The sequence below is a fragment of the Plecotus auritus genome, assembly GCF_963455305.1.
Source record: "Plecotus auritus genome assembly, chromosome: 6".
Lineage (NCBI taxonomy): Eukaryota > Metazoa > Chordata > Mammalia > Chiroptera > Vespertilionidae > Plecotus > Plecotus auritus.
Genome location: NC_137773.1, coordinates 96478255 through 96504987, shown reverse-complemented (window position 1 = coordinate 96504987; position 26733 = coordinate 96478255). Strand labels below are relative to the sequence as shown.

Genomic DNA, 26733 nt, shown 5'->3' with positions numbered 1-26733 from the left:
ATGCTAATAAGGGGGCAGCTCCAGCAAGTAGAAAGTTCTAGGTTTCTTTCCGGACTCCCTCCCAGGCTCCCCTGCATCCCTCTGGATGGCACCCACTTTTTACTACAAGCCCCCTTTGCCCATGGATGAGCTCCCAAAGAAGCTGGGGGACCTGAAGCTGCCAGGGTGGGTGAGGATTCTGCTGTTCTTACTGGTGGTAGGTCTGTTTGTGGCAGTCGGCGTTCTGGCTGCCATGGCCAATAGCCCAGCTTGCAAGGATGGCCTCCGAGCTGAGCAGGAGTGTCGAAACATCACCCACCTCCTGGAGCACAAGCTGACCCAGGCCCAGGACGTCTTGCGGGGGACTGAGGCCCAAGCTGCCACTTGCAACCAGACTGTGGTAAGAGACTGCCCCTCCTAGAGAAGCCCTGTGCTTGGGAGGGCTCCCAGGGTCCAGGTGCTTGGGGACCCCCAGGGTCTAGGTGGAGGTTGAGATAGACCTTGAAACTTCCCCTAGGCCCCTACATGGGGAGCCTGAATTTCCCCACCAGGGTTTTGGGGAGCTCAAGTCCCTCTGGGGTGCCAGTGTGGACCCCAGAGCACCCAATAAGGGCCCTCAGTATCCCTAGTAGCATGTAGATGAATCTCCAAACTTTAGGACATTAGTCTAGGGCAGCTGGCAACTCCCCCTGGGCACAGTCTTAGGGAAGCAGAAATCCCCTCTGGGGTTGGGATGGGGACCCCACAAGACTCTGAAGAAGGCAGGGGACTTTTTTTTTTTTTTTTTTTTTTTAGTTTTCATTTATTGATTTGAGAGAGAGAGGAAGGGAGAGAGCCAGAGAAACATTGATTTGTTGTTCCACTTATTGATGCATTCATTGGTTGATTCTTAGTACGTGCCTTGACCAGGGATTGAGCCCACAACCTTGTCATATTGGGATGACGATCTTACCAACTGAGCTACCCGGCCAGGGCAAGGCAGGGGCTCTTGATATTTCCACTACATCCTTAAGAGGCAGCATTTTAACTGGGTCTTGATATGGGGTCCTTGAAACTTGCACTGGACATCTAACTTGGGTTCAGTAATCCCATGTTTTCTGGGCTTGAGGGGACTCTAACTCTTCTTGGACAATAGCCCAGAAGATCTGGAAATCTCTCCTAGGCTTTGGGCCAAGAGAGCCTCCAAATTCCTGTGTGGGGGAGGTGGACTTAAAACTCCCATTTTGAGGACCCCACCTGGGAGGGTGGGAGGGTGGGAGGCAGTGGCCGTTCTTCAGCTTGGAGACAGGTTCAGAGAGAGTTGGAAGGAATCCTGAAAGGGGTTTGGGCCTGGGGAGGGGGTTAGGGCCCAGAGACAGCAGCCAACCCCACCAGGGACAAGAACCCCAGTTTCCAGCACCCTTACTCTTCCACGGCATCCCAGGAGACCCTGAAGTTTTCCCTGAAAGAGGAGAAGGCTCGGGGCCACAAGCAACAGGAGCTGGTACAGAAGCTTCAAGGTGAGGAAAACACAGGCCTGGCTCCAGTAGGTAGTTTGCAGGAGCAGGTCAGATATTGAAGAGGAGGGAGGGGGAGGGCCTCGGGTTTGGGGTTGGGCGAGAGGGACAGGACCCAATCCAGTGAAAGTAGGAAGGGGCAGGCATGCCAAACTTCCAAGGTGCAGTCGCTCAAATGAAGGGGGGCTAGAGGCGAGGTCCTGTCCTGAGGTGGGGCCAGTTGAGGGTGCCCACACACTCAGTGTCCCTCCTTAGAGGAGATCAAGACATTGAATCAGGAGCTGCAGAACAAATCCGCGGAGCTGCAGAAGAAATCCTTGGAGCTGGAGAAGAAATCCGCGCAGCTGCAGGAGAAATCCGCGGAGCTGGAAAAGAAATCCGCGGAGCTGCAGGACAAATCCGAGGAGCTGCAGGACAAATCCTGGGAGCTTGAGCAACTAAGGTCAGGCACCCACTCACCCGGGGCCACCCCCCCTTCCTCCTTCCAACCCCAAGACCTAGGATCCCTTTGGCTCCGAAAATTCCCAGTGCCCTGGGACAAAGTTGGAGTCCCAGCCTTGGCCCTCCAGTCACCCAACTCTGGGTGGCAACCGTCCCCTCTCCTGCCCAGTGACTTGGTGAGGAAGGAGAGGAGATGTGGAGGGGCTTCGAGCCCGGCACCAGTGGAGCCAGACCTGGCAGCCTGCTGAGTTGTCCCCATTTCCACCTCAGACAAGAGAATGAGGCCTTGGTCTCTGCCAAGTGCCCCCACAATTCCGGGATCAGCCTACGTCTCTCTGTGGCCCCTGTGCTCCTGACCCTGAGCATCCAGGCCCTGCTGGCCTGAGGTCCCAGGAAGCCTGCGGTGAGGAGAGGGGCTGGAGAGGGATGGGAGGAGTTAGGGACAGTCAGGGTCTGGGGTGGTGGCCTGCCTGGGGTAGGAGGGCTGGGCGCTGAGGAGAAGGTCTTTGGGAGGAAGAGAGAGGGATCTCAGTGAGGAGCAGTTGGGGCAGAAATAGAACAGTGGGGACCAGCTATGTCATCCTATTATTCCTGTCTACTAACTGTGACTGTTCTCTTCTGATTAGGCAAAGCCATTCTAACCTGGCTGAGAGTTGTACGCCCAGGGACATGAGGATTAACTGCAGAATGCAGTCCAGCCATAACCAATTTGGCTCAGAGCGACTGCCTGTAGACTGAAAGGTCCCAAGTTCAATTCCGGTCAAGGGCATGTACCTTGGTTGTGGGCACATCCACAGTGGGAGGTGTGCAGGAGGCAGCTGATCGATGTTTCTCATCGATGTTTCTAACTCTCTCTCCCTCTCCCTTCCTCTCTGTAAAATATCAATTAAAAAAAAAAAAAAAAGAATGCAGTCTCCTTTTCTGAGAGTTTCCTATCATCTTGGAAAGATAACAACCTGGTCCCAGAGGGGCTCTCTCCCATCCAGCACTATCCTAATAAATCTTCACACACCATTCAACCCCGTCTATGCTTAATAATTGACCCAAGGAGTGACAGGCACCCAGACCCATATGTTGCTGGTTTCAGAGGGAGGGGTCCAGGCAGGAGTGGGGTGAGGCTCATGGAGGGGTTGGGGCCAGTTCTGTCGCCTCAATCCCGCCCTGACTCGGCCTTCTTGTCTCTTAGGCCACCACCTGGACTCGCCTGTTTGCCTCTGGGTTTCCCTGACCTGGCCAGTCCTGAGGGGAAACAATTTGTGGGGAGGGGACGGATGGGGCGAGGCCGGGGGCCAGGTGGCAGGGGGTGGTTCATGGGGCAGCCTTAGAGGTGGGGAAGCATCAAAGTTAGCCCAAAGCTGCCCCCCTCCCCCACCTCCAAGCCCAGCAGGTCATGAAGTGGGAGGAGGGCATCTGTTTTTTGCTGTCATGGTTTCTGGAAGGTAACTTTTTCTGGGGGTCTTTGGGTTCCAAAAAATAAGCATCCCCTTTTGGGGGAACTACTTACTCTGCAGTTCCTAGAGGATCACTGTGTCAGTCCCAAGCATCTGGGACCCCTTGATGTCTACACCCAGCCTTCCTTGCTCCAGAATGTTCCCAGAAACCTACAGTGTTTGGTCACGTACCACCCCACTGCCCACCCAGCCATCTTCTCCGATGGATTCATCCTAAGGACTGTCCACCCTTTTCCCCCTTCTTCCTCCCCACCCCCAGCAGTGCCTCCTCAGTGCTCAGCTTTCTAGTCTTATCTCCTCACTGTCTCCTGAGGCTCTTGTTCCCCATCCCTTTCCATGGAAACGGAGGGTGTGAGGAGAAGGACACCTTGTCTGGGTTCCCCACCCCCTCCCGTGGAAAGTGCAGGGCTGGCCCCGGGGGGTGTGGCTCAGTTGGTTGTGCATCTTCCCAAGCACCAAAAGGTTGCCAGTTCAATTCCTGGTCAGGGCACATGCCCGGGTTGCAGGCTCCTTCCCGGGAAGGGGGCTCGCAGGATCCACCAATCAATGTTTTGCTCTCACATAGATGTTTCTCTCTCTTCTCTCTCCCTCCCCCTCTTCCTTCCTCTCTCTCTAACAATCAGTTAAGCCCTGGTGGGGTAGCTCAGCTGGTTGGAGTGTCCTCCCGGTATGCCAAGGTCACGGTTCAATCCTCAGGAAGGGCACAGACAAGAATCAATCAATGAGTGCATAAATAAGTGAGGCAACCAAATGATGTTTCTCTCCCTCCCTCCCTGTCTCTAAAATCAATCAATCAATAAAAATAAAAATCAATTAAAGAAATAAAGGCAGAAAGTGTGGGGCTGGGATTCAGACCTGGATCTGCAGACACACCCAAGCCAGGCCTTTGTCACGATGTACCTCCCTCCTCCACCCCCCAAATTCTTATTCATCCTGCAATACCCCACCTCCAGGGAGTCTGCTTCTCCAAAGTGGAGGGCTACCATCCTGATGGACCCTTCACCCACTCTCTTGGATCCTCACATGCCCCCTAATTCCTTCCTCTCTGTTATCTTAGTTTCTCCAACTTCTCCTGGAATCCCGACTATTGTCCATGAAACTTCCTGTGTATGGCCCCGGGGTCAGGACCCTTGAGTCTGCCAAAAATTCTGCACTGCCCTCAGGTCCTGCAGTCCCCAGATAAGGTGAACAATAGCTCCCCCTCTATGGCTCCTGCTGTCCACCCAGGGACCCCCAAACACCTTCCCTGCCACAGGCTCCCCTGACCCTTTTGTCCCCTCCCCTCCCCTGCTCACAGCTCCCCACCTCCCAGACCATTTCTCTGTGCATGGATCTGGTCAATTTCCTTCCTGTCTCACTCTTGAGGGGAAGACTGGGACTTGGTTGGAATGTTTGTAAGGAGGATATTTGAGAAAAGGGATGTGTGCTGATGGCAGCACACCCTGTTTATCCTAATTCCGACCTCGGGGAGTGCCGGAGGCTGTGCCCCTAATTATTCCTTGACCTTTCTAAACAAGTCTGTGCACCTGCAGACCCCCGGGTGTTTACTGGAATCTTTATGCTTAATCTTTAGGTGTCCTTGCTTAAAGGACACTGCAAATACATGTGTCCTCCCAAGGTTACTTACCTATTGATTGTATCCAAATTACAAACTTTATCTCAAACTCTGTGACAATAAACTCCTGAAGAGGCAGGCAATTGAGGCTGTCTGGTTCCTTTATCCAGGCAGTCCCTTTGCCCTCTCTTTCACAGCAAACCTTGTGTTGCAGTAATCATTCATCCGACCATCAGGGTCTGCTGTTAAGCCCCGGCAACGTGGTGCCCCATGTGAGGACCAAAGAATGCAAGGAGACATGGTGGAAACCTCGAAAAGGAAGAGGAATGACATGAAAGTAACTGTGCAGTTAGTTATGGGAGCTCACTTGGGATTTCCAAGTTCAAGGGTACGTTTTTCAGCTAAGGTTTCACAATGGGACAGAAGTTGTCCGTAAAACAACAACAATGTATAACAGTGCTTAAACAGTTGTGAAAGGTGAATGGTGCCTCGGTTACCAAGAAACAATTAAGGGCCTTTTGCAGACTGTCATAACTTATAATCCTTGGTCCCTGATGCTGGAACATTAGACCTTGATCTCTAGGAACAAGAAGGTAGGAATTTAAAGAGAAATCAGGCCCAGGCAAAACAAGTGCCTTTGTCATCTTTAATTACGTGGGCTCTTGTTCAACCTGCACTATGCCCACTTCATATTGAGGATCAAACGCCTACAGAACACCATGAGGATTTACCACCGCCTCCTCCTCCTGAAGTAAAGCCTGTAGAGTCTGTAATATACCTAAGGCCTCCGATCCCCGCCTCTGGTGTGGGAAGGCTCATGAACTAGATCCTCGGTTAGGGATCAGGTGTCAGGCAAGCTATGCTACAAGGAGAGCTTTTGGCTTGCCCGGTTATGGAAGATCAGCAAGGTAATCGGATGCATGAACCGCTCTCCTTTAATACATTTAAAGGAATAAAGAAAAGTGTTAGAGAAAATGGGGCTAACAGTCCATTTACAAAAGGACTCCTTAATGTCTTGTCTGAAAATTACCATATGACGCCATGAGACTGGCAGATTTTGGCTAAAACGACTTTAGACGCCAGTCAGTATCGATTATGGAGAGCAGGATATGATGAGATCTGTGAACAGCAGGCTAACCAAAACAATCTAGCGGGCTCCGGTCACGTTATGGCCCCAATGCTGCAGGGGCGGGGACCATATGTTAATGTACAACAGCAATTGAATCTGCACCCTCAAGTATTTACCCAAGCCTCTCTTTGTGCACAGCGGGTCTGCAGTGTATTCCCGAAGGCGGAGTTCAGCAGGGCTCATTGGTTAATGTACACCAGGGGCCCCAGGAATCTTACGTTGACTTTGTAAACCGCCTTACCCAGTCCAGTCACCGGCAGATCAGTCCTAGTCAGGCTGCAGATATTCTCTTGTTGCAACTGGCACATGAGAACACCAACTCTGTTTGTCAAAAGGCTATGCAGCCCATCAGGGGAAAGGCCACCAGGTGGGGGGATTTACCAGGGCTCGTCTGCTAGTAGGAACGGAAACCCACCAGATTCAAATGTTGGCCATGGCTCTCCAGGCAGGGAATAAAGGCAAAACAGATTCCAAATGCTATCAATGTGGGAATATGGGACATTTTAAAAAGGATTGCAAAGCTAAAATAGCAACCTCCCGTTCTGAGAATTCTCAGCCCCCATCTACTGTCCCCGTTGCCATAGAGGCATCATTAGGCCAACCAATGCAAATCAAAATTTGACAAACATGGCAATTCTTTACCAGCAATGCAGGGAAACGCCTAGTGGGGCCAGCCCCACGCTCTGCAAAAAACAGGGGTACAGATGGCCTTCCTAGGGCAGATGGGAAATCCACTGTCTACTCCCTCCAAGCAGCCACCACTGGGAGTGCAGGACCGGACTTACTCCAACAGAATTGATTCTAAAAGAATGGGACAACCCTAAAAGAGTCCCTATGGGGACCTGGGGGCCACTGCCACTGGGCATGGTAGGCATTATTTTGGGGCGCTCCAGCCTTAACTCAAAAGGAGTCACTGGAATACCAGAGTCATTGATAGGATTCCCAGGGAGAAATCTAGGTGCTCATGACATGCAAGAGGTTGCATATTTACCGCTCGCAAACTAAGATCCTGCAACTCTTGTTACTATCATATTGGGTCCAGAACGCTCTAGGGAAGGAGAGAAATCTAGGGGGGTTTGGTAGTACTGGAGAGCGAGGGGTTTATTGGAATCAGTCCCAGGAGAATGGAGCATCCTCAGGATAGAAATCCAAGGGAAAAGACTCACTGGGTTGATAGCCCCTGGGGCCGATTGCACTACACTCAGTCATCTCGATTGGCCCTCGTCATGGCCCTCGGTGAAGCAAGGTCAGAGGATAGCGGGAATAGGAGAAGTTTCCCAGACATTACAACGTTCTTGGCCAATACACTGTAAAGGGCCAGATGGGCAAAATGGCTGCATGCAGCCCCTAATCTTACAGATTCCCGTCAATTTGTCTGGATGTGATCTCCTTTCGCAGTGGGGGTTAATGTTACATACGCCTTTTTAGGAGTGGCCACTGTGGTTATACCTTCCCTACCTTTGACTTGGTTAAGCCAAACCCCTATTTGGGTACAGCCATGAAAAATTACAAGCCCATCTATTAGTAAAAGAGCAATTGGATTTAGGACACATAGACCCTTCCAACAGCCCCTGGAATTCTCCTATTTTCATAATCCCCCCAAAATCTAACAAATGGCGGCTCTTACACGATTCAAGGGCCATTAATACCAATATTCAAGCCATGGGTACTCTCCCACCTGGACGTCCGTCTCCGGCCGTGATCCCACAGGACTGGCCCATTATTATTATAGATTTAAAGGATTGCTTCTATAGCATCCCTTTAGCTCTCCAAGATCGGGAGAAATTTTCATTTTCTCTCCCTTTGATTAACAATAAAGAGCCCGCCCAGACATATCGCTGGAAAGTCCTCCCACAGGGAATGCTGACCAGCCCAACTCTGTGCCTGCACCATGTACGTCAGGCACTTACGCCAACCAGGCGACAGTTTCCTGCTGGAAAGATTATTCATCACGTGGATGACACTCCTCACAGCCCCTGATAAGGCCCTGTTATCGCGCATGTACGCTTCAGTGTAAAAGGAAACTGCCTCGAGAGACCCTTTAGCAGCCCCTGCGAAGGTACAGATGACAAAACCATGGAATTATCTAGGACAGTGGTCAGCAAACCGTGGCTCGCGAGCCATATGCGGCTCTTTGGCCCCTTGAGTTATTAGCAAAGGCCAGCTTAGGAGTACCCATTCGTTAATAACAATGTACCTACCTATATAGTTTAAGTTTAAAAAATTTTGCTCTCAAAAGAAATTTCAATCATTGTACTGTTGATATTTGACTCTGTTGACTAATGAGTTTGCCTTCCACTGATCTAGGATATGTCTTCACTGAAAGAGCCATCAGACCCCCAAAGGTTACCTTTGACCACAGGGAACTAAAAACCCTAAATGACTTTCAAAAGTTACTAGGAGATAGAAATTGGATACGACCAGAGCTAGGTATTCCCACAACGAACTTATAAAACCTGTTTAACATCCTAAAAGGGGATCCAGCCTTAAATTCCCCGGGATAGCTATCCCCAGAAGGGATAAAAGAACTCCGTTTGGTGGAGGATGCGCTCAACACACGATATTTGAATAGAATCTCTCCCCAGCGTTCTCTTCAACTAATGTTATTTCCCACCAGGCACTCACCTACGGGACTTACAGGACAAGTGGTACCTGAGCTGGGGTTTATGGAATGGCTGTTTTGCTCTCATACTCCCTCCAAAATCTTATCCCCTTACCTAAGCATTGATTTGCTCTTTAATTCTCCATGGGAGGCAGCGCTGTACAAAACTCACAGGACGTGATCCAGATATCATTCGCCTTCCATTAACTAAAACTCAATTTGAAACACTATCGACCTCCATTGATTGGCAAATGGCTTTCGCTGATTTGCTAGGACAGGTGGGGCATTCTCTCCCGCAGATAAGACATTGCATTTTTTGTTCCACACCAAGTTCCTATGCCCCACTAAGATTGTATGTATCCCTAGCCCAGGAGCACTTACTGTGCTCACAGATGGCTCAGGAAAAACCGGTAAACAGCCATCCATTGGTCACCTAATGGTGCCATTCAACCATTCAACGGAGGAGGGGGCGAGGAGGGGGTTACTTGGACTCAACGAGCGGAAATTGGAGTGCTAATCCTAGCACTAGATACATTTCCCTTGCAAGCCCTGAACAGTGTTAGTGATTCTGCTTATTCCGTTTATATCTCACAAAACCCAGAAACTTCACTCATCGAGCCTACATTAGATCCACCCCTCCTAGCACAGTTCCTTCTCCTCCAGCCACTACCAGATGGTCAATTACATCCTCTCTTTATGTCTCATATCAGGTCCCACAGTCCCTTCCTGGACCGCTGGTACCAGCCAATGATCAAGTAGACCGCCTAGTGATGACCGCTGTGTTCCTAGAAGCCCGTCCATCTCATCAGCTGTTCCACCTCATCGGAGGCAGCTCCACAGAGAATGTCACCTGACCCAGAGAGCAGCTCAGCAAGTTACTTTACAATGCCTGATTGTGAAATGACAGGGCCCCCACCCTCCTCCAGGGGAGTTCATCCCGGAGGCCTGCGGGCCAATGACATTTGGCAAACTGATGTCCTCACATTGGCTCTTTGGGAAACTCTCATATGTACATGTAACTAGAGACACTTTTCCTGGTATGATCTCTGCCCATGCTCTTCCTGGCAAATCCACGCAACATGCAATTAAACATCTGCTACTCACACTTGCCTTTTTAGGAATTCCAACCGACATAAAAACTGAACATTGGCCTGCTTGGAGCAGCCATAGCTTCGTCACCTTTTGCAGAACTTGGTCCATGCAGCATAACACGGGAACCCCTTACAATCCACAAGGGCAGGCCATCGTTGAACGTGCCCATGCTACCCTGAAGGGTATGCTGGTAAAACAAGAAAGGGGGAATATGGGACTCACGGTCCCTGCTGTACTACTACCTGAAGCACTCTTTACCCTTAATTTTTTGAATCTGAATAATATTTTTCAATGCTCTGTAGAACGGCACTGTACCTCATTAACTCCATCTCAGAAACCCCAAGTCTTATGGCAACATGTGAACACTAATAACCGGATGGGACCCAATGAATTATTACTAACATGGGGGAGAGGATATGCGTGTGTTTCTACCCCCACGGGGCCGCTGTGGATTCCAGCTCGCAGCATTAAACCCTATCATGGCATGGCACGGGACCAATCCTCTTCCAGAAATGAAGAATTTGGGCCTGGGGACTCCACAGCCCCGAACGATGCGCCTTCCCCGGACCCAGACAGCCCCCAGAATAACCTGGGGAATGATGAAGAAGCTGACGGCAGAGGCTGAGCAACTGTTGGAGCGTCCTCGCACTCCACGCACGCCAGATAACCTCTTTCTTGCTATGATTTCTCTGATTCATCTCAACTCTGGTGCGGTATGGTTTGGTATTGTGATTTGGCTTTGGGCACCAACATCCACCACCATGTATTGGGCCCGTGTTATAGACCTCCCTCACTTGGGGAGACACCCCTTTCCCTGTCTCTAACAATTTGACCTCCTTCCTAGGAGGCGTGGACTTGCCACCTGTAGGCAGTCTTGAAAATGGGACACATTGGACTCCAGTGCCCCCTAACACTACCTTCCCCTCTAACCTGTTACCCTTTGTGTTACTACTTCCTCTACACCCCAATGCTGTTTAAAGGCTCTAATCAGGAGAAACCAAGATGGCGGCATAGGTAAGCACCTAAACTGCTGCCTCGCACAACAATTTCAAAACTACAACTAAAAGACTGAACGGACACCATCCAGAACCACAGGAAAGCTGGCTGAGTGAAAATTCTACAACTAGAAGGAAAGAGAAAAGCTCACAGAGAATTGGAGGTACGGCAAAGGGTCTTTGTGCGCGCAGAGAGGAAGGGCGGCTGAGAGCCTGGCTGACTTTCTCTGGCGGAAGGGGGAAGGAAGCCCCTGACCGCACTGAACCCCAGTTCTGACTGCACTGAACCCCAGTTCCGGGTGAGCCCCTGGGGACCCACGCTCTTACTGGGGAGTCTGGACTCTCGGGCGGAGACTCGGGAGCTGGGGAAGGCAGAAGTCTGAAGGTGCGCGCGTGCCAGTGCGCACAAAGGCTGCGGAGGTTGCCACAGGCTTTCCCTAGTGGAAGGGAGTCAAAGGCTCCTGACTGCACTGGGCCCCAGTTCTGACTGCAGTGAACCCCAGTTCCAGGCAAGCCCCTGGGGACCCACGCTCTTGTGGGGGGAGTCTGGACTCTCAGGCGGAGTCTCAGGAGCCAGGGAAGGCAGAGGTCTGAAGGCACGCATGTGCGCGCAAGGGCAAGGCTGACGGGAAGCCAAGACTGAGACTCCACCCCATCCAAGCAGAGCACAGAGGCTATTGCAATTTGGCAAGTCTAATCCTATAAGGCTGTCTCCAGCACCAAACTTCTCCCAGCATAGACACAGCTGATCCTTACAGCCAACTGGCCTGGAGGTCAATTCCTCCCAGTGATACCAACAACAATCAAGACTTAATTACAACAAGGCTGTACACACAGTCCACAAAGGGGTGCACCAAGAGTGTCCACCTCAGGTTAACTGGGGAGGCAGACCCACTGGGCCATATTGGAAACCTAGCACACAAATCTACCGTACCAACTCAGGGAAGCAGTGTAAATGCGGCGTCAAAGAATCAGATCACAAACGAAAGAAATGGAGGAAAACAAACGACTGGATATAGAATTCAAAACCACGGTTATAAGGCTTTTCAAGAATATCCTAGAAAAGGCCGATAAATATAACGAGACCCTCGAAGATATGAAAAAGGACCAACTAGAAATTAAACATACACTGACTGAAATAAAAAATATTATACAGAGACCCAACAACAGACTAGAGGAACACAAGAATCAAGTCAAAGAATTGAAATACAAAGAAGCAAAAAACACTCAACCGAAAAAGCAAAAAGCAAAAAAAAAATCCAAAAAGTTGAAGATGGTGTAAGAAGACTCTGGGACAACTTCAAGCGTACCAACATCAGAATTATGGGAGTGTCAGAAGAAGAGAGAGAGCAAGATACTGAAAACCTATTTAAAGAAATAATAACCGAAAACTTCCCCCACCTGGTGAAAGAAATAGACTTACAAGTCCAGGAAGCACACAGAACCCCAAACAAAAGGAATCCAAAGAGGACCACACCAAGACACATCATAATTAAAATGCCAAGAGCAAAAGACAAAGAGAGAATATTAAAAGCAGCAAGAGAAAAACAGTTATTTACCTACAAGGGAGCACCCATACGACTGTCAGCTGATAACTCAACAGAAACTATGCAGGCCAGACGGGAGTGGCAAGAAATTTTCAATGTGATGAATAGCAAGAACCTACAACCAAGATTACTCTACCCAGCAAAACTATCATTCAGAATTGAAGGGCAGATAAAGAGCTTCACAGATAAGAAAAAGCTAAAGGAGTTCATCACCACCAAACCAGTATTATATGAAATGCTGAAAGGTATTCTTAAAGAAGAGGAAGAAGAAAAAAGTAAAGATAAAAATTATGAACAACAAATACATATCTATCAACAAGTGAACCTAAAAATCAAGTGAATTAAAAACCTGAGGAACAGAATAAACTGGTGAATATAATAGAATCAGGGGCATAGAAAGGGAGTGGACTGATAATTCTCAGGGGGAAAGGGGTATGGGGGTGTTCGTGAAGAGACTGGACAAAAATCATACACCTATGGATGAGGACAGTGGTGGGGAGGTAAGGGCAGAAGGTGGGGTGGGAACTGGGTGGAGGGGACTATGGGGGAAAAAGGAGAAACAATTGTAATAATCTGAATAAAGATTTATTTAAAAAAAATAAAATAAAAATAAATAAAGGCTCTAATCAGGTCTGGTTCCACACCATCCACAAGGAAGGACCAGCAGGGACCAGTTTATCTTTCTCTCATCAGGAAGTCCAGCCAAGGACAAGCATACCTGTGCCACAGCTCCACCCCTGCCTCCATGTCAGCAAAATGAGAAGGGGATCCCTCCCAGAGGCCTTCCCTTGGGAAGTCTGCCCAGGGGAACAGGCTCATGATTACCTGGGAGACCATCAATTATAGACTGGGACCCACAAGGCCACCTGCATACTATTTTAGCCCACCGTGCCTCCAATGGCACTTTTGTGGGGTCAGCCGGGACCGCCCTTGCATGGACAGAAGGAGGATTTGGTTCTCCTCGCCCTCAACAACAATATTTTCCGGTTCAGGAAACTTTATGGAGATTAGGACATGTTTTCCATCCACTGAACTTACAGGACACGGATTATCAACACAAATCCAATAATTATACTATGACCTTTTTCAAAATATCGTTCGGCTAGTAGCTTGGTGTATACCACACATCCTTATGTATTTCTCATGGGCCCTGGCTTACAAATTACTTATAATAATTCATTTCTAAACAGGTGGTAGGCGAAGGGGCCTACTATACATCCCGTATTATCAATCAAAATGTCTCCTCATTGAGCATAAACGTCATTATAATATTGAGGAGACAGGCTGAGGTCTTAAGACCTGTTAACCTCACAAGGGAGTGGCAAGGAATTGAAATTTTAGAAAGGGAGTAGTCATTTGCGGCCTTAAAGATTTTGGGGGATGCTCATTACTGCCATCAGCTTGGCTATTGCTTTTCTTACTACTGCCAGCGTAGCCGTTGCCGCCCTTTCGGAGTCTGGGCAGACTGCCATGTTTTTAGACAGGATGGCCAAGAAGGTAACTAAGGAATTTACTGTCCAACAGCACATAGATCAAAAGTTTTGGCTAGGTTACAGGCTGTAGAAGCAACCATAGAGTAATTGGGGGGAAGACAGGACGCCTTAGCGTACCAACAAATGCTTAATTGCGACTGGGAACATAAGCACATATGTGTCACCCCCTTAAAATGGAACAGTAGTCACCATCAGTGGGTTGAGGTTAAGAAGCATTTGTGGGGAGTATTTCGTGACAATCTTACTGAAGATATGACTGCTCTACAAAAACAAATCAAAGACTCCGTACTTGTGCCGAAACCGGTTTGGCTCAGTGGATAGAGCGTCGGCCTGCGGACTGAGGGGTCCCGGGTTCGATTCCAGTCAAGGGCATGTACCTTGGTTGCGGGCACATCCCCAGTAGGAGGTGTGCAGGAGGCAGCTGATCGATGTTTCTCTCTCATCGATGTTTCTAGCTCTCTATCCCTCTCCCTTCCTCTCTGTAAAATATCAAGAAAATATATTAAAAAAAAAAAAAAAGACTCCGTACTTGCGATTAATGAGCACATACAGCAGACTACTGCTTGGAATGCAGTAAAGGAGCATTGAAACTGGATAGACCCCACCACATGGTTTCCTGGAATCAATTGGCACCTGATTGGACTAACAATTGCCATCATTGTAATTCTTTTTTTTTTTAATATTATTTTATTGTTTACAGTATTACAAATAGTAGTACATATCTCTCCTTTTTTAACTCCCATTGACCTTCCCCCGGCCTCGCCTACCTGCCCCCCCATCCCCAGTGTCTTGCATCCATTGGTTATGCTTATATGCTTGCATACAATTCCTTTGGTTGCTCTCTTACCTCCTCCCAACCCGCCCCCCCAGCCTTCCCACTGTAGTTTGACAGTCTGTTCCATGCTTCTTTGCCTCTGTATCTATTTTTGTTCATGAGATTATAATGTTCTTTATATTCCACAAATGAGTGAGATCATGAGGTATTTTTCTTTCATTGCCTGGCTCATTTCACTTAGCATAATGCTCTCCACTTCCATCTATGCTGTTGCAAATGGTAAGAATTCCTTCTCCTTTACAGCAGCGTAGTATTCCATTGTGTAGATGTACCACAGTTTTCTAATCCACTCACCTGCTGATGGGCATTTAGGCTGTTTCCAAATCTTAGCCATTGTAAATTGTACTGCTATGAACATAGGGGTGCATATATCTTTTCTGATTGGTGTTTCCAGTTTCTTGGGATACATTCCTAGAAGTGGTATTACTGGGTCAAAGGGCAGTTCCATTTTTAACTTTTTGAGGAAACGCCATATTGTTTTCTACAGTGGCTGCACCAGTCTGCCATGAAGGAAGGTTCCTTTTTCTCCACATCCTCTCCAGCACTTGTCATTTGTTGATTTGTTGATGATAGCCATTCTGACAGGTGTGAGATGATACCTCATTTTTGTTTTGATTTGCATCTCTCAGATGCTTAGTGACTTTGAACATGTTTTCATATGTCTCTTGGCTTTCTGAATGTCATCTTTCAAAAAGTGTCTATTGCCCAAACCGGTTTGGCTCAGTGGATAGAGCGTCGGCCTGCAGACTGAAGGGTCCCAGGTTCGATTCCGGTCAAGGGCATGTACCTTGGTTGCGGGCACATCCCCAGTGGGAGGTGTGCAGGAGGCAGCTGATCGATGTTTCTCTCTCATCGATGTTTCTAGCTCTCTATCCCTCTCCCTTCCTCTCTGTAAAATATCAAGAAAATATATATATATATTTTTAAAAAGTGTCTATTTAGGTCCTTTGCCCATTTTTTGATTGGGTTGTTTATCTTCCTTTTGTTAAGTTGTATGAGTTCCCTGTAAATTTTGGAGATTAAACCCTTATCGGAGACAACATTGGCAAACATGTTCTCCCATGCAGTGGGCTTTCTTGCTGTTTTGTTGATGGTTTCTTTTGCTGTGCAGACGCTTCTTATTTTGATGTAGTCCCACTTGTTATTTTTCTCCTCAGTTTCCATTGCCCTAGGAGCTGTATTGGCAGAAATATTGCTACAACAAATGTCTGCTATTTTGGTGCCCATGGCTTCTTCTAAAATTAAAAATATGGAATGCTTCACAAATTTGTGTGTCATCCTTGCTCAGGGGCCATGCTAATCTTCTCTGTATCCTTCCAATTTTAGTATGTGTGCTGCTAAAGTGAGCACATTGTAATTCTTTCTGTTTTTCTTATAGTGTGTAAAATCGGAACTCAAGCAGTGAACACGCTTCATAGAACATAACATTCGCAGGCAACAAACTCACCACAGGCCTCTATCTTCTATACCCGGCAAAACAGAAAAGAGGGAGATGTGGGTGAGCATGGGACTTGGTTGGAAAGTTTGTAAGGATGACATTCTGAGAAAAGGGATGAGTGCTGAAGGCAGCCCACCCTGTTTATCCAAATTCCAACATAGGGGAGTGCCGCAGGTGGCCACCCTAATTATTCCTGGACATTTCCAAAAGTCTGTGCACATGTGGACCCCCCCCTCCGGTGTTTACTGGAATCTTTATGCTTAATCTTTAAGTGTCCTTGTTCAAAGGACACTGCAAACACGTGTCCTCCCAAGATTACTTATCCTACTGACTGTATCTAAAAGATAAACTTTATCTCAAACTGATGCAACAATAAAAGCCTGAAAAGGCAGGCGATTGAGGTTGTCTGGCTCCTTCAGCCAGGCAGTCCCTTAGCTTTCTCTTTCACAGCAATCCTGTGTCAGAGTAATCATTCATCTGTTGCTCAGGGTCTGCTGTCAGCCCTGGCACACTCTGACATTCTAGGGCAGGGTTTCTCAACCTCTGCACTGTGGACATTTGAGCTGGAGTGCTCTCTGTGGTGGGGGCTGCCTTGAATGGTCACGGTATCCCTGGCCTCCACCCACTAGGTGCCAGACCCTCCTGCCCCCAGGTTGTGACAAGAGCTGCCTTCAGATATTATCAAGTGTCCCCTGGGGATCAGAGTCATATGCTGTGAGAACCTCTGCTCTAGAGGGCTAGGTTGGGGCACCCCTCCCCATTCTGTATCCCCAGCCTGCAGGAGGGCTCAGTGGGAGCTCATGAAGCGCTCCTGAGTCATTTCACTCCCACCAACCTCACCTAACAAATGAGGAAACAGGCCCAGAGAAGTTTCTGGACTTGCTCAGGGTTCTCAGCTGCTCAGGAGATTGAACCCTTGACTTCTGCATGTTCCCTTAATTTCCAGGAAGCAAAACCTTTCACGGGGCCACATGACTTCATCACTTCCCCCGTCCTCCCCTTCCTCCACTCCCACTCCCATCTGGGCTACCAGAATTTTTTGTTTGTTTGTTTTGTTTTTTGTTTGTTTTTTTTTGCTGCAAAAAGCTTTATTGTCTCATTTGGTCCAATGCAGGGGAGAGGGCTCCGGGGTGGTTAAAAGAATGGCTAGTAGTTTCGGGAAGGGGCTCAGGTAAAAGCCAGAGACACCAGGGGGATGCAGGGCAGGGGGGGGGGGGCGCCTCTGAAATGCCTCTGGGCTCCAAAGGCTCCTAGTCGTGCTTGAGGGTGAGCCTTTCGAAGAGATACCAGCCCAGCCTGGGGGCCCGCCAGCCTGCGAATGTTAGTCAGGTGGCCGCCCATCTTCTTGATCAGTTTCACCTCCTCATCCAGGAAGTGGTTCTCCAGGAAGTGGCAGACATGAGGGTCTGCACGGGTAGAAGCCAGGGCATGCAGCTCCAAAAGGGCCTGGTTCAGGCACTTCTCCAAGGCCAGGGCGGCTTCCATGGCGTCCTGAGTTTTGGCCTAGTCATCCTGGGAAGGTTTCTGCACATCCTGGAAGAGAATGCGGCCGCCTCACTTGTTTTGCAACTTTAAGAAATGCTCCGCGCCCTTGTGCTTCTTCTCGCGGAAGAAGTGGCCCATGCCCTCCAGAGCCACATCATCGCGGTCAAAATAGTAGCCCAGAGAGAGGTAGGTGTAGGAGGCCTGCAGACACAGGTTGGCCAGGCGGTTGACTGCAGCCTCCACCTCAGTGGAATAATTCTGACAAATTTGGGAGCTCATGGTTGTTCAGCAATGAGGATGTTAAGGTAGAAAAAAACAAACCGGTGTGTTGGCTGGTCCCCAAGGTGGTTCTGAGGGTGGTGACTGGATGAGACGCAGGAGAGTGGCCGGAGGCTGGAAGAACGGGTGTCCCTGGGTCTGTTCCGTCCAAACACTGTTGAAGCAAGAGACAGATCCGGGACCTCCGAGTGCACTGCCTGGGCTACCAGAATGTTGCAAAACAGTGTTGCTGGCCCCAAAGCCCAAGAAGATGAATTTGACCTGTTCAATGTCTCCCCACAAACCCGACACAATGGCCCAATTATAACTTTTCTCCTTCCTGAAAATGCCCCACTTCCCCTCCTGGCTGTGGCCAACTGAGCCAGGGGTTGAGAAGTCAGGACTCACGTCCTGCAGGTCTGTAGGGGTTCCAAGCCCACAGGAATCTGGCAGTGACCAGCGGCTGCTGTGTGTTCCTGGCCTGAGACTTGGCCTCTCTGGGCTCTGATTTCTTCATGGGGAATAAAAGGGAGGGGGGTGCAGGGGTGGGGAGTCAGGACACTGAGATTCTAGTTCACAGTGTTTTCTCAGCTCACATTTCCTGCCCAACCACTGTGTGCCAGGCCCCAGGCTGGGGCAGTGGGAACCAGGCAGATGTGAGCTTTGCTTTTAGGGGTTCATCCAGTCTGATGGGGGAGGCAGCTGGGAACCAGTCAAACACCACATGAAAGTACAGCAGAGCTGAGAGAGCATCAAAAGGAACCTGAGGCAGTCAGAGTGGGGAGGGTTCTGGAGGAGAACATACACCAATGAATGAAGGAGGAGGGATAGAGTCACAGAGGGAGATAAGGGCCCTCTGGCAGAGGGAACAGCCAATGCAAAGGCCCTGGGGTAGGAAGGTGCTTGCCAGAAGAGCATTGAGGAGGGCTGGAGTGTCCTGAGGGGAAGGAAAGGACATCAAAGGGGCACCCAGAGGCCTTGCAGAGAAAGGAGGAGGAGGAGGGGGAAGAGGGTGATGGATTAGGAAGTTGTGAAGGGTGAAGGGTAAAGGGTGAGGCAAAATGGGAGGCAAAGAAAGAGGAGGGAGTAGGGAGGAGGAGGAAGAGGAGATAAAAATGGAGGAAGGCCTGCCCTAGCCAGTTTAAATAGAGAGTAGGCCCATGAACTGAAGGGTCCCTGATTCAATTTCAGTCAAGGGCACATGCCCGGGTTGAGTGCTCAATCGCCAGTTCGGGGGGGTGCGTGCAGGAGGCAGCTGATTAATGATTCTCTCTCATCATTGATGTTTCTATCTCTCTCTCCCTCTCCCTTCCTCTCTGAAATCAATAAAAATATACTTTTTAAAAAATAAAGACCTCCATATTCCTTTAAAAATTCCCACTTTTTACATGTCCCGGAGGCTGTGCTTACACCTTGTCAATCACAGCCTCTGGGACAATGAGCATCTTACCCAACCATCAACTCCCAGAAACTTCATGGTGGAGCCTGGGTCTTGAACTGTCTGTGGGTTAACTGCCCACCCCGTCGCTTGCAGATGTTCCAGCAAAGTGTGCAGCGTGTCCTGCACCAAAGGAAGTCCCCACAGGTCCCATGATCTCATCAGTGCAAGGGGCCCCTTTACTGATGTGGGAAGGACAGGCACAGGGTCAGGCCTACCAGCTCACGACACTGTGGACCGGGCAGGTAGCCCTGGAGAAGCACTTGAAAGTCCATTATTGTTCCTCCCACACGCAGGCAACTTTATCTTGTCACTCGGCAGCCAGGGACAGACTGAAGACAGCATTTGCTAAGGACAATACAGCCTGGTACACTCCTAGGATCATGGCCAAGGTATCTAAGATGGTGGCAGTGTTGGGCAGAGCCACATGGATGGGGAGAGGCACCACCTTATTCCATTCTTCTTAGTCCATAGGCATCTGCCATGAGCCAACCGGCTTTTTACAAAAAGTGCTGAGATCCCAGACAACATCAGCGTATTGCTCTTAGATTCCCCCAAAAATAACCCAGAGGACTGGCTGTGAAAAACATGGGTTTATGATGCCTTACAAATTGAACCGTTAAGTCACATCAGGCCTGCAGAGGGGCACACTGGGGGTGGCCGGCCTGGGCTATTGTTTTGCAGCCACCCAGACTTTCCCTACACCAGGTTTCATAGAGGACAGCAAACAGAAACACAGGACATGCAGGGGAGGGAGCGGGCCTATGTGATATCAACACTGCAAGCTGTTTTCTTGACTGAGGATCTGGCCAGGCTCCAAGCTCTCATACTCCGCTTACTGATGGCCTTCATTGTCTTCCCACAAGGTGGGAGGGAAGTTGGAGCATGGGAGGGGTCCATGCTCCCATCTACCATACACAAGCCACACCAGGCTATTAAAACTACTATGGGCAGGGCATACGCTCCCCACTCGAACAGTTCTCAGAAAGTTCCTCCTCTTTGATGCTCATGCCCTCCACCCTGGATCATTTATATTGTGTGACAGCCACCACTCTTCATGGGGGTGTAGACTGCCTGCTTCCCAGTTGGCGTTTCTCCTCAGCACTGGTTGGGTCACTCTCACAGGAGGCAGGATTCGCCAACAGAGGGATGGAGAGGCTTGCAGAGTTGGACTTTGTAGGATATCATTGCCTGACGTGTTCTCTGGTATTGGAGAGATCAAAACTTCATATTCTTGTGTGTGTTTGTTTTTCAAACTACAATCAAAAGTTTATTTAGAGCCCTAGCTGGTTTGGCTCAGTGGATAGAACGTCAGACTGCGGATTCTATAGTCCCTAGTTCAATTCCAGTCAAGGGCACAGGCCCAGGTTTCAGGATCCATCCCCAGTGGGTGTGCAGGAGGCAGCCAATCAATGATGCTCTATCATCATTGATGTTTTTATCTCTCTCTCCCTCTGCCTTCCTCTCTGAAGTATAAATATATATAGATATATATTTTAGAAGTTTATTTAGAAAGTCGCAGAGGTAAAAGAAGTGAGCTGTCTAAGAAATGAGCCAGCTGGGCTGCATGGGCTCAGGAAACAAGTTATTGAAGCAAAAGAAGGGCCCTTGGGACTTAGGAGAAAGAAAGCAAGGGTCTATGTGCCCAGGGTGAGGAGAGGGGAGAGGCTCCAGCGGGCTTCAGAGACAGGGCGCTGGGGAAAGAAGAGGGCGGGAAAGCGCAGGCGTGCTTGAGAGTGAAAGCTGCAAAACCTCATATTCTTTGTGTGTTTTTCAAAATCCTCACCTTTTAGAGCGAGTGGAAGGGAGGGAGGGAGAGAGAAACAGAGAAAGAGAGAGACAGAGAAGGGGGGGGAACGTCCATGTGAGAGAGACACATCCCTTCATTGCCTCTCGCAAGCGCCCTGACCTGGGCCAGGGACTGAGCCTGCAACCGAGGTACATGCCCTTAACCGGGAATTGAACTACAGACCCTTTGGTCTGTGGGCTGACGCTCTAACCACTGAACAAACCAGTGAGGGCAAGACTCATATTCTTGCCCTGGTCGGGTGGTTCAGTTGTTTGGAGCACCATCCTATTGACCAAAAGGTTTGATCTACGGTTGGGGATGTATGGGAGGCAATGTTTCTCTCTCACATCGATGCTTCTCTCTTCCTCTCTCTTGTCTCAAAAAAAAAAAAATCAATCAAAACATATACTCTCGCCGAAACCGGTTTGGCTCAGTGGATAGAGCGTCGGCCTGCGGACTGAAGGGTCCCGGGTTCGATTCCGGTGAAGGGCATGTACCTTGGTTGCAGGCACATCCCCAGTGGGGGGTGTGCAGGAGGCAGCTGATCGATGTTTCTCTCTCATCGATGTTTCTAACTCTCTATCCCTCTCCCTTCCTCTCTGTAAAAAATCAATAAAATATATTTAAAAAAAAAAAAAAACATATACTCTGGTGAGGATTTTTAAAAAACCAACACTTCGCCCAGCTGATGGTGTGGCTCAATAGTTGAGCCTCAGTCTAAGAACCAGGGGGTCACGGTTGGATTCCCAGTCAGGGCACATGCCCCTGTTGCGGGCTCGACCCCCAGTAGTGCATGTGCAGGAGGCAGCCAATCAATGATTCTCATTCATCATTGATGTTTCTATCTCTCTTTCCTTCTCCCTTCCTCTCTGAAATCAATAAAAATATATTTAAAAATATAAGCTAGGTGTGAGTATATTATCACATACATTCCCTGAGTCTGGGGCAACCCTGTTGGCTGGGGTTGTTGTTCCTGTTGAGGGGAGCAGAGTGTACCACCCCAAATACGCCTTTGGAGATACTGCCTGTTTTGAGCTGTTACTTTCAAGAAACAAAGGCCTCAGGAAGAACCCTGTCCTTCTCCCTAACTGCCTGAAAGGGATTTAGAAGAGGACCTGCTCCAGGAGGGGGAGCTCATCACAGGCCTCTGTGGTTTAACATGAACGAGGTGGGAAGGGCAGAGAGGACACGAGCAAGGCCCTTTGCATCCAAGTCCCATGTTAAAGATGGCCCAGCAAACATCTCTTCTCCAAGTCCATGTGAATCGCCTTCCTCCCTTTTCAAGTCCCAAACCACAGCTCCCCCTCTCTTTAGCTCTGGATGGCACCGAGGCCTCCAATGCCCAGTCTGCCCTGGAGGTTCTCAGGGCACAGTATAAATATGTAATGAAGCTGTCATGTGTAATAACATGTCATGTGCAATCAAGCTGGCTGTTTGTGCCTGTTACCCTGTCTGCTGTTAATTTGATTATGAGTCTAGCCAGAACAACTAGAAAGGTGGAAGGAAAATGTGTTTCCCACCCCCACACTGTGCTTTGCTTTTCCTGGTATTAAGGGGTCCAATGGCATGGGAGCATCATCAACTTCCTCATCAAAGATCACACACCTGCCCTAGCCGGTTTGGCTCAGTGGAAAGAGTGTCGACCTGCAGACTGAAGGGTCCCGGGTTTGATTCCGATCAAGGTCATGTACCTTGGTTGCGGGCACATCCCCAGTAGAAGGTGTGCAGGAGGCAGCTGATCGATGCTTCTCTCTCTTTGATGTTTCCATCTCTCTATCCCTCTCCCTTCCTCTCTGTAAAAAATCAATAAAATATATTTAGAAAAAAAAGATCACAACACCCGCCTCTTCACTCTCATCCCTTTCCCTGAGATTCCACCCCCTCGCTGCCAATCAGACTTTGTCACAAGTGCTTGGACCTTAACCCCAGCGAAGCCCAGAACAATGGCGGCATAACCCATTTATAGGGAAAACCCACAACTTTCTGTTTGCAGGGCCAGGACTAGTGCGAGGGGAGGAAGGCACTTGCCTTGGTTGCAAAATATAGGGGGGCACGAAAATGTTCCTGTTATCATCACCCTCATTTTACAGCTCCATGGAAACTGAGGCAGAGGGGACATGGCTTGCCCAGAGTCCCACAGGAGGCAGGGTGTTCACACACAGCCTTGGCCTCTGACCCGCAGTGCTGGTCCCGCCTTGGCCCTATAGTTTGAAGGCTAGCACAGCGCAGCTCAAATAGGTCCGCTTTACCCAGGGCTGTGTCCTTGCACCTGGGGTCCTGGTCTGGGAGAGAGGCGCCTGCTCATGGGATGCACAGGCCCCTTGGGGACTCTTCAGCAAGAGCATCCCCATCCTGGTCCTGTGGCTGTTGAGTGGCTTTAAGCGGTCGAGGCAGAAGGATATTCCTCCTCCGACACCCTCCATGGCCCCTAGGGTCCCTGAGACAGCAGCAGGGATGCTAAGTGAGCTCCTGCTGGGTCACTACGGAGAGTGACACCAAAGCCATGCTCTTGGGTGAGACCCGGCCCTGCCCACTCCCAGTCCCACTCACCTCTCAGCCTCAGTTTCCCCAGCTGGGGACTGGACCAATGATGGCTCTACCTCTTCAGGTCACAGTACACAGGCACACAGGCTGGCATGCCCTAGGCTTTCCATCACTGCCACTATCCCCTTCAGGAACACAGGAGAAGGGCAGGGCCTTATGATGGCGTGTCCTCTCTCACAGGAGCTCATGGGCCAGCAGCCAGCCCCGAAGGGCCAAACCAGTAATTTAGCAGCAAGAATGCACCTCATTTCTGAGAAATGAAAGTGAAAGCTAAACTGTCCTCTTCCTGCAGTTGCCCGGTTTTGGAAGTGTTCATTGGTCAGCATAGATCCTATGCTAATAAGGGGGCAGCTCCAGCAAGTAGAAAGTTCCAGCTTTCTTTCCAGACTCGCTCCCAGGCTCCCCTGAATCCCGCTGGATGGCACCCTGTTTTTACTGCAAGCCCCCTTTGCCCATGGATGAGCTCCCAAAGAAGCTCGGGGACCGCAAGCTGCCAGTGTGGGTGGGGATCCTGCTGTTCCTACTGGTGGTAGGTCTGTCTGTGGCAGTAGTCCTTTTGTCTGTCCAGTCCAATAGCCCAGCTTGCAAGGATGGCCTCTGAGCTGAGCAGGAGTGTCGAAACATCACAGACTTCCTGGAGTGCAAGCTGGGTGTGGGAAGGTGGGGTGGCGGGTAGGGTGGCAGGAACAGCAGCCAACCCCATCACTTTCCAGCTCCCTTACTCTTCCCAGTCATCCCAGGTGACCCTGATGATTGCCCTGCAAATGGAGATAGCTGGGGGCCACAAGCAACAGGAGCTGGTGCAGAAGCTTCAAGGTGAGAAAAACACAGGCCCCGGCTCCAGTAAGGGAGTTTGCAGGAGGAGGTCAGGTGTGAAGAGGAGGGAGGGGGAGGGCCTCAGGATTTGGGTGGGGCGAGAGTAGCAGTTCTCAACCTGTGGGTCGCGAACCCTTTGGGGGTTGAACGACCCGTTCACAGGAGTCGCACGACCCATTCACAGGGGTCGCTTAAGACCATAGAAAAACACAGATATTTACATAACGATTCATAACAGTAGCAAAATTACAGTTATGAAGTAGCAACAAAAATAATTTTATGGTTGGGGGTCACCACAACATGAGGAACTGTATTAAAGGGTCGCGGCATTAGGAAGTTTGAGAACCACTGGGCTAGAGGGACAGGATAATCCAGTGAAAGTAGGAAGGGGCGGGCATGCCAGACTTCCAAGGTGCACTCGCTCAAATGAAGGCGGGCTAGAGGCGGGGTTCTGTCCCGAGGTGGGGCCAGTTGAGAGTGCTGACACACTCTCTGTCCCTCCTAAGAGGAGATCAAGACATTGAATCAGGAACTGCAGGAGAAATCCACGGAGCTGCAGGACAAATCCATGGAGCTGGAGCAACTAAGGTCAGGACACCAGCTCCCAGGACACGCCCTTCCTCTTTCCAACCCCAAGACCTAGGATCCCCTTGGCTCTGAAAATTCCCAGTGCCCTGGGGACAAAGTTGGAGTCCCAGCCTTGGCCCTCCAGTCACCAAACTCTGGGTGGCAACCGGCCCCTCTCCTGCCCAGTGACTTGGTGAGGAAGGAGAGGAGATGTGGAGGGGCTTCGAGCCCAGCACCAGTGGAGCCAGACCTGGCAGCCCGCTGTGTTGTCCCCATCTCCACCTCAGAAAAGAGAATGAGGCCTTGGTCTCTGCCAAGTGCCCCCCCAACTCCGGGATCAGCCTCCGTCTCTCTGTGGCCCCTGTGCTCCTGACACTGAGCCTCCAGGCCCTGCTGGCCTGAGGTCCCAGGAAGCCTGCCGGTGAGGAGGCTGGAGAGGGATGGGAGGAGTTAGGGACAGTCAGGGTCTGGGGTGGTGGCCTGCCTGGGGGAGGAAGGCTGGGCGCTGGAGAGAGAGGTATCTCAGTGAGGAGCTGTTGGGGCGGAAATAGAACAGTGAGGACCAGCTATGTCATCCTATTAATCGTGTCTGTTAACTGTGACTGTTCTCTTCTGATTAGGCAAAGCCATTCTAACCTGGCTGCGAGTTGTACGCCCAGGGCCATGGGGATTAACCTCCCATTGCAGTCCATGCTCCTTTTCTGAGTCTCCTATCATCAAAGATAACAACCTGGTCCCAGAGGCCCTCTCTCCCATTCGGCCGGCACTATCCTAATAAATCTTCACACACCATTCAACCTCGTCTATGCTTAATAATTGACTCAAGGAGTGACAGGCACCAAGACCCATATGTTGCTGGTTTCAGAGGGAGGGGTCCAGGCAGGAGTGGGGTGAGGCTCATGGAGGGGTTGGGGCCAGTTCTGTCGCCTCAATCCCGCCCTGACTCAGCCTTCTTGTCTCTTAGGCCACCACCTGGACTCGCCTGTTTGCCTCTGCGTTTCCCTGACCTGGCCAGTCCTGAGGGGCAATACTGTTGTGGGGAGGGGACGGATGGGGGGAGGCCTGGGGCCAGGTGGCAGGGGATGGTTCATGGGGCAGCCTTAGAGGTGGGGAAGCATCAAAGTTGGCCCAAGGCTGCCCCCACACACCTCCTAGCCGGGCAGGTCATGAAGTGGGAGGAGGGCATCTGTTTTTGCAGTCATGGTTTCTGGAAGGTAACTTTTTCTGGGGTCTTTGGGTTCCAAAAATTAAGCATCCCCTTTTGGGGGAACTACTTACTCTGCAGTTCCTGGAGGATCACTGTGTCAGTCCCAAGCATCTGGGACCCCTTGATGTCTACACCCAGCCTTCCTTGCTCCAGAATGTTCCCAGAAACCCACAGGGTTTGGTCACGTACCACCCCACTGCCCACCCAGCCATCTTTTCCGATGGATTCATCCTAAAGGACTGTCCACCCTTTTCCCCCTTCTTCCTCCCCACCCCCAGCAGTGCCTCCTCAGTGCTCAGCTTTCTAGTCTTATCTCCTCACTGTCTCCTGAGGCTCTTGTTCCCCATCCCTTTCCATGGAAACGGAGGGTGTGAGGAGAAGGACGCCTTGTCTGGGTTCTCCATCCCCTGCCATGGAAAGTGCAGGGCTGGCCCCGGGGGATGTGGCTCAGTTGGTTGTGCATCTTCCCAAGCACCAAAAGGTTGCCAGTTCAATTCCTGGTCAGGGCACATGCCCGGGTTGCAGGCTCCTTCCTGGGAAGGGGGCATGCAGGATCCACCAATCAATGTTTTGCTC

At 50.1% G+C, this 26733-nt stretch overlaps 1 protein-coding gene and 1 pseudogene across 3 annotated transcripts; one reads left to right on the top strand and one right to left on the bottom strand.

Annotated features, from left to right (window-relative positions):
* LOC308250835 (bone marrow stromal antigen 2-like) lies at positions 1-25744 on the top strand. Of its 2 annotated transcripts, none has more exons than XM_080673622.1 (5): positions 1-379; positions 1403-1478; positions 1731-1917; positions 2187-2319; positions 2543-2933. In XM_080673622.1, exons 1-4 carry the CDS (start codon positions 86-88, stop codon positions 2299-2301), a joined length of 672 nt encoding a protein of 223 aa, XP_080529748.1. In that variant the 5' UTR covers positions 1-85; the 3' UTR covers positions 2302-2319; positions 2543-2933. The 2 variants fall into 2 exon arrangements, with proteins under 2 accessions (XP_080529748.1, XP_080529749.1); XM_080673623.1 differs by lacking the exons at positions 2187-2319; positions 2543-2933 and adding exons at positions 25238-25371; positions 25571-25744 and having other exon boundaries at positions 130-379.
* On the bottom strand, positions 17304-17817 carry LOC308250839 (ferritin light chain-like; annotated as a pseudogene). The gene has a single exon. The product of its transcript is annotated as a ferritin light chain-like (transcript).
* Positions 25745-26733: the final 989 nt, after the last annotated feature.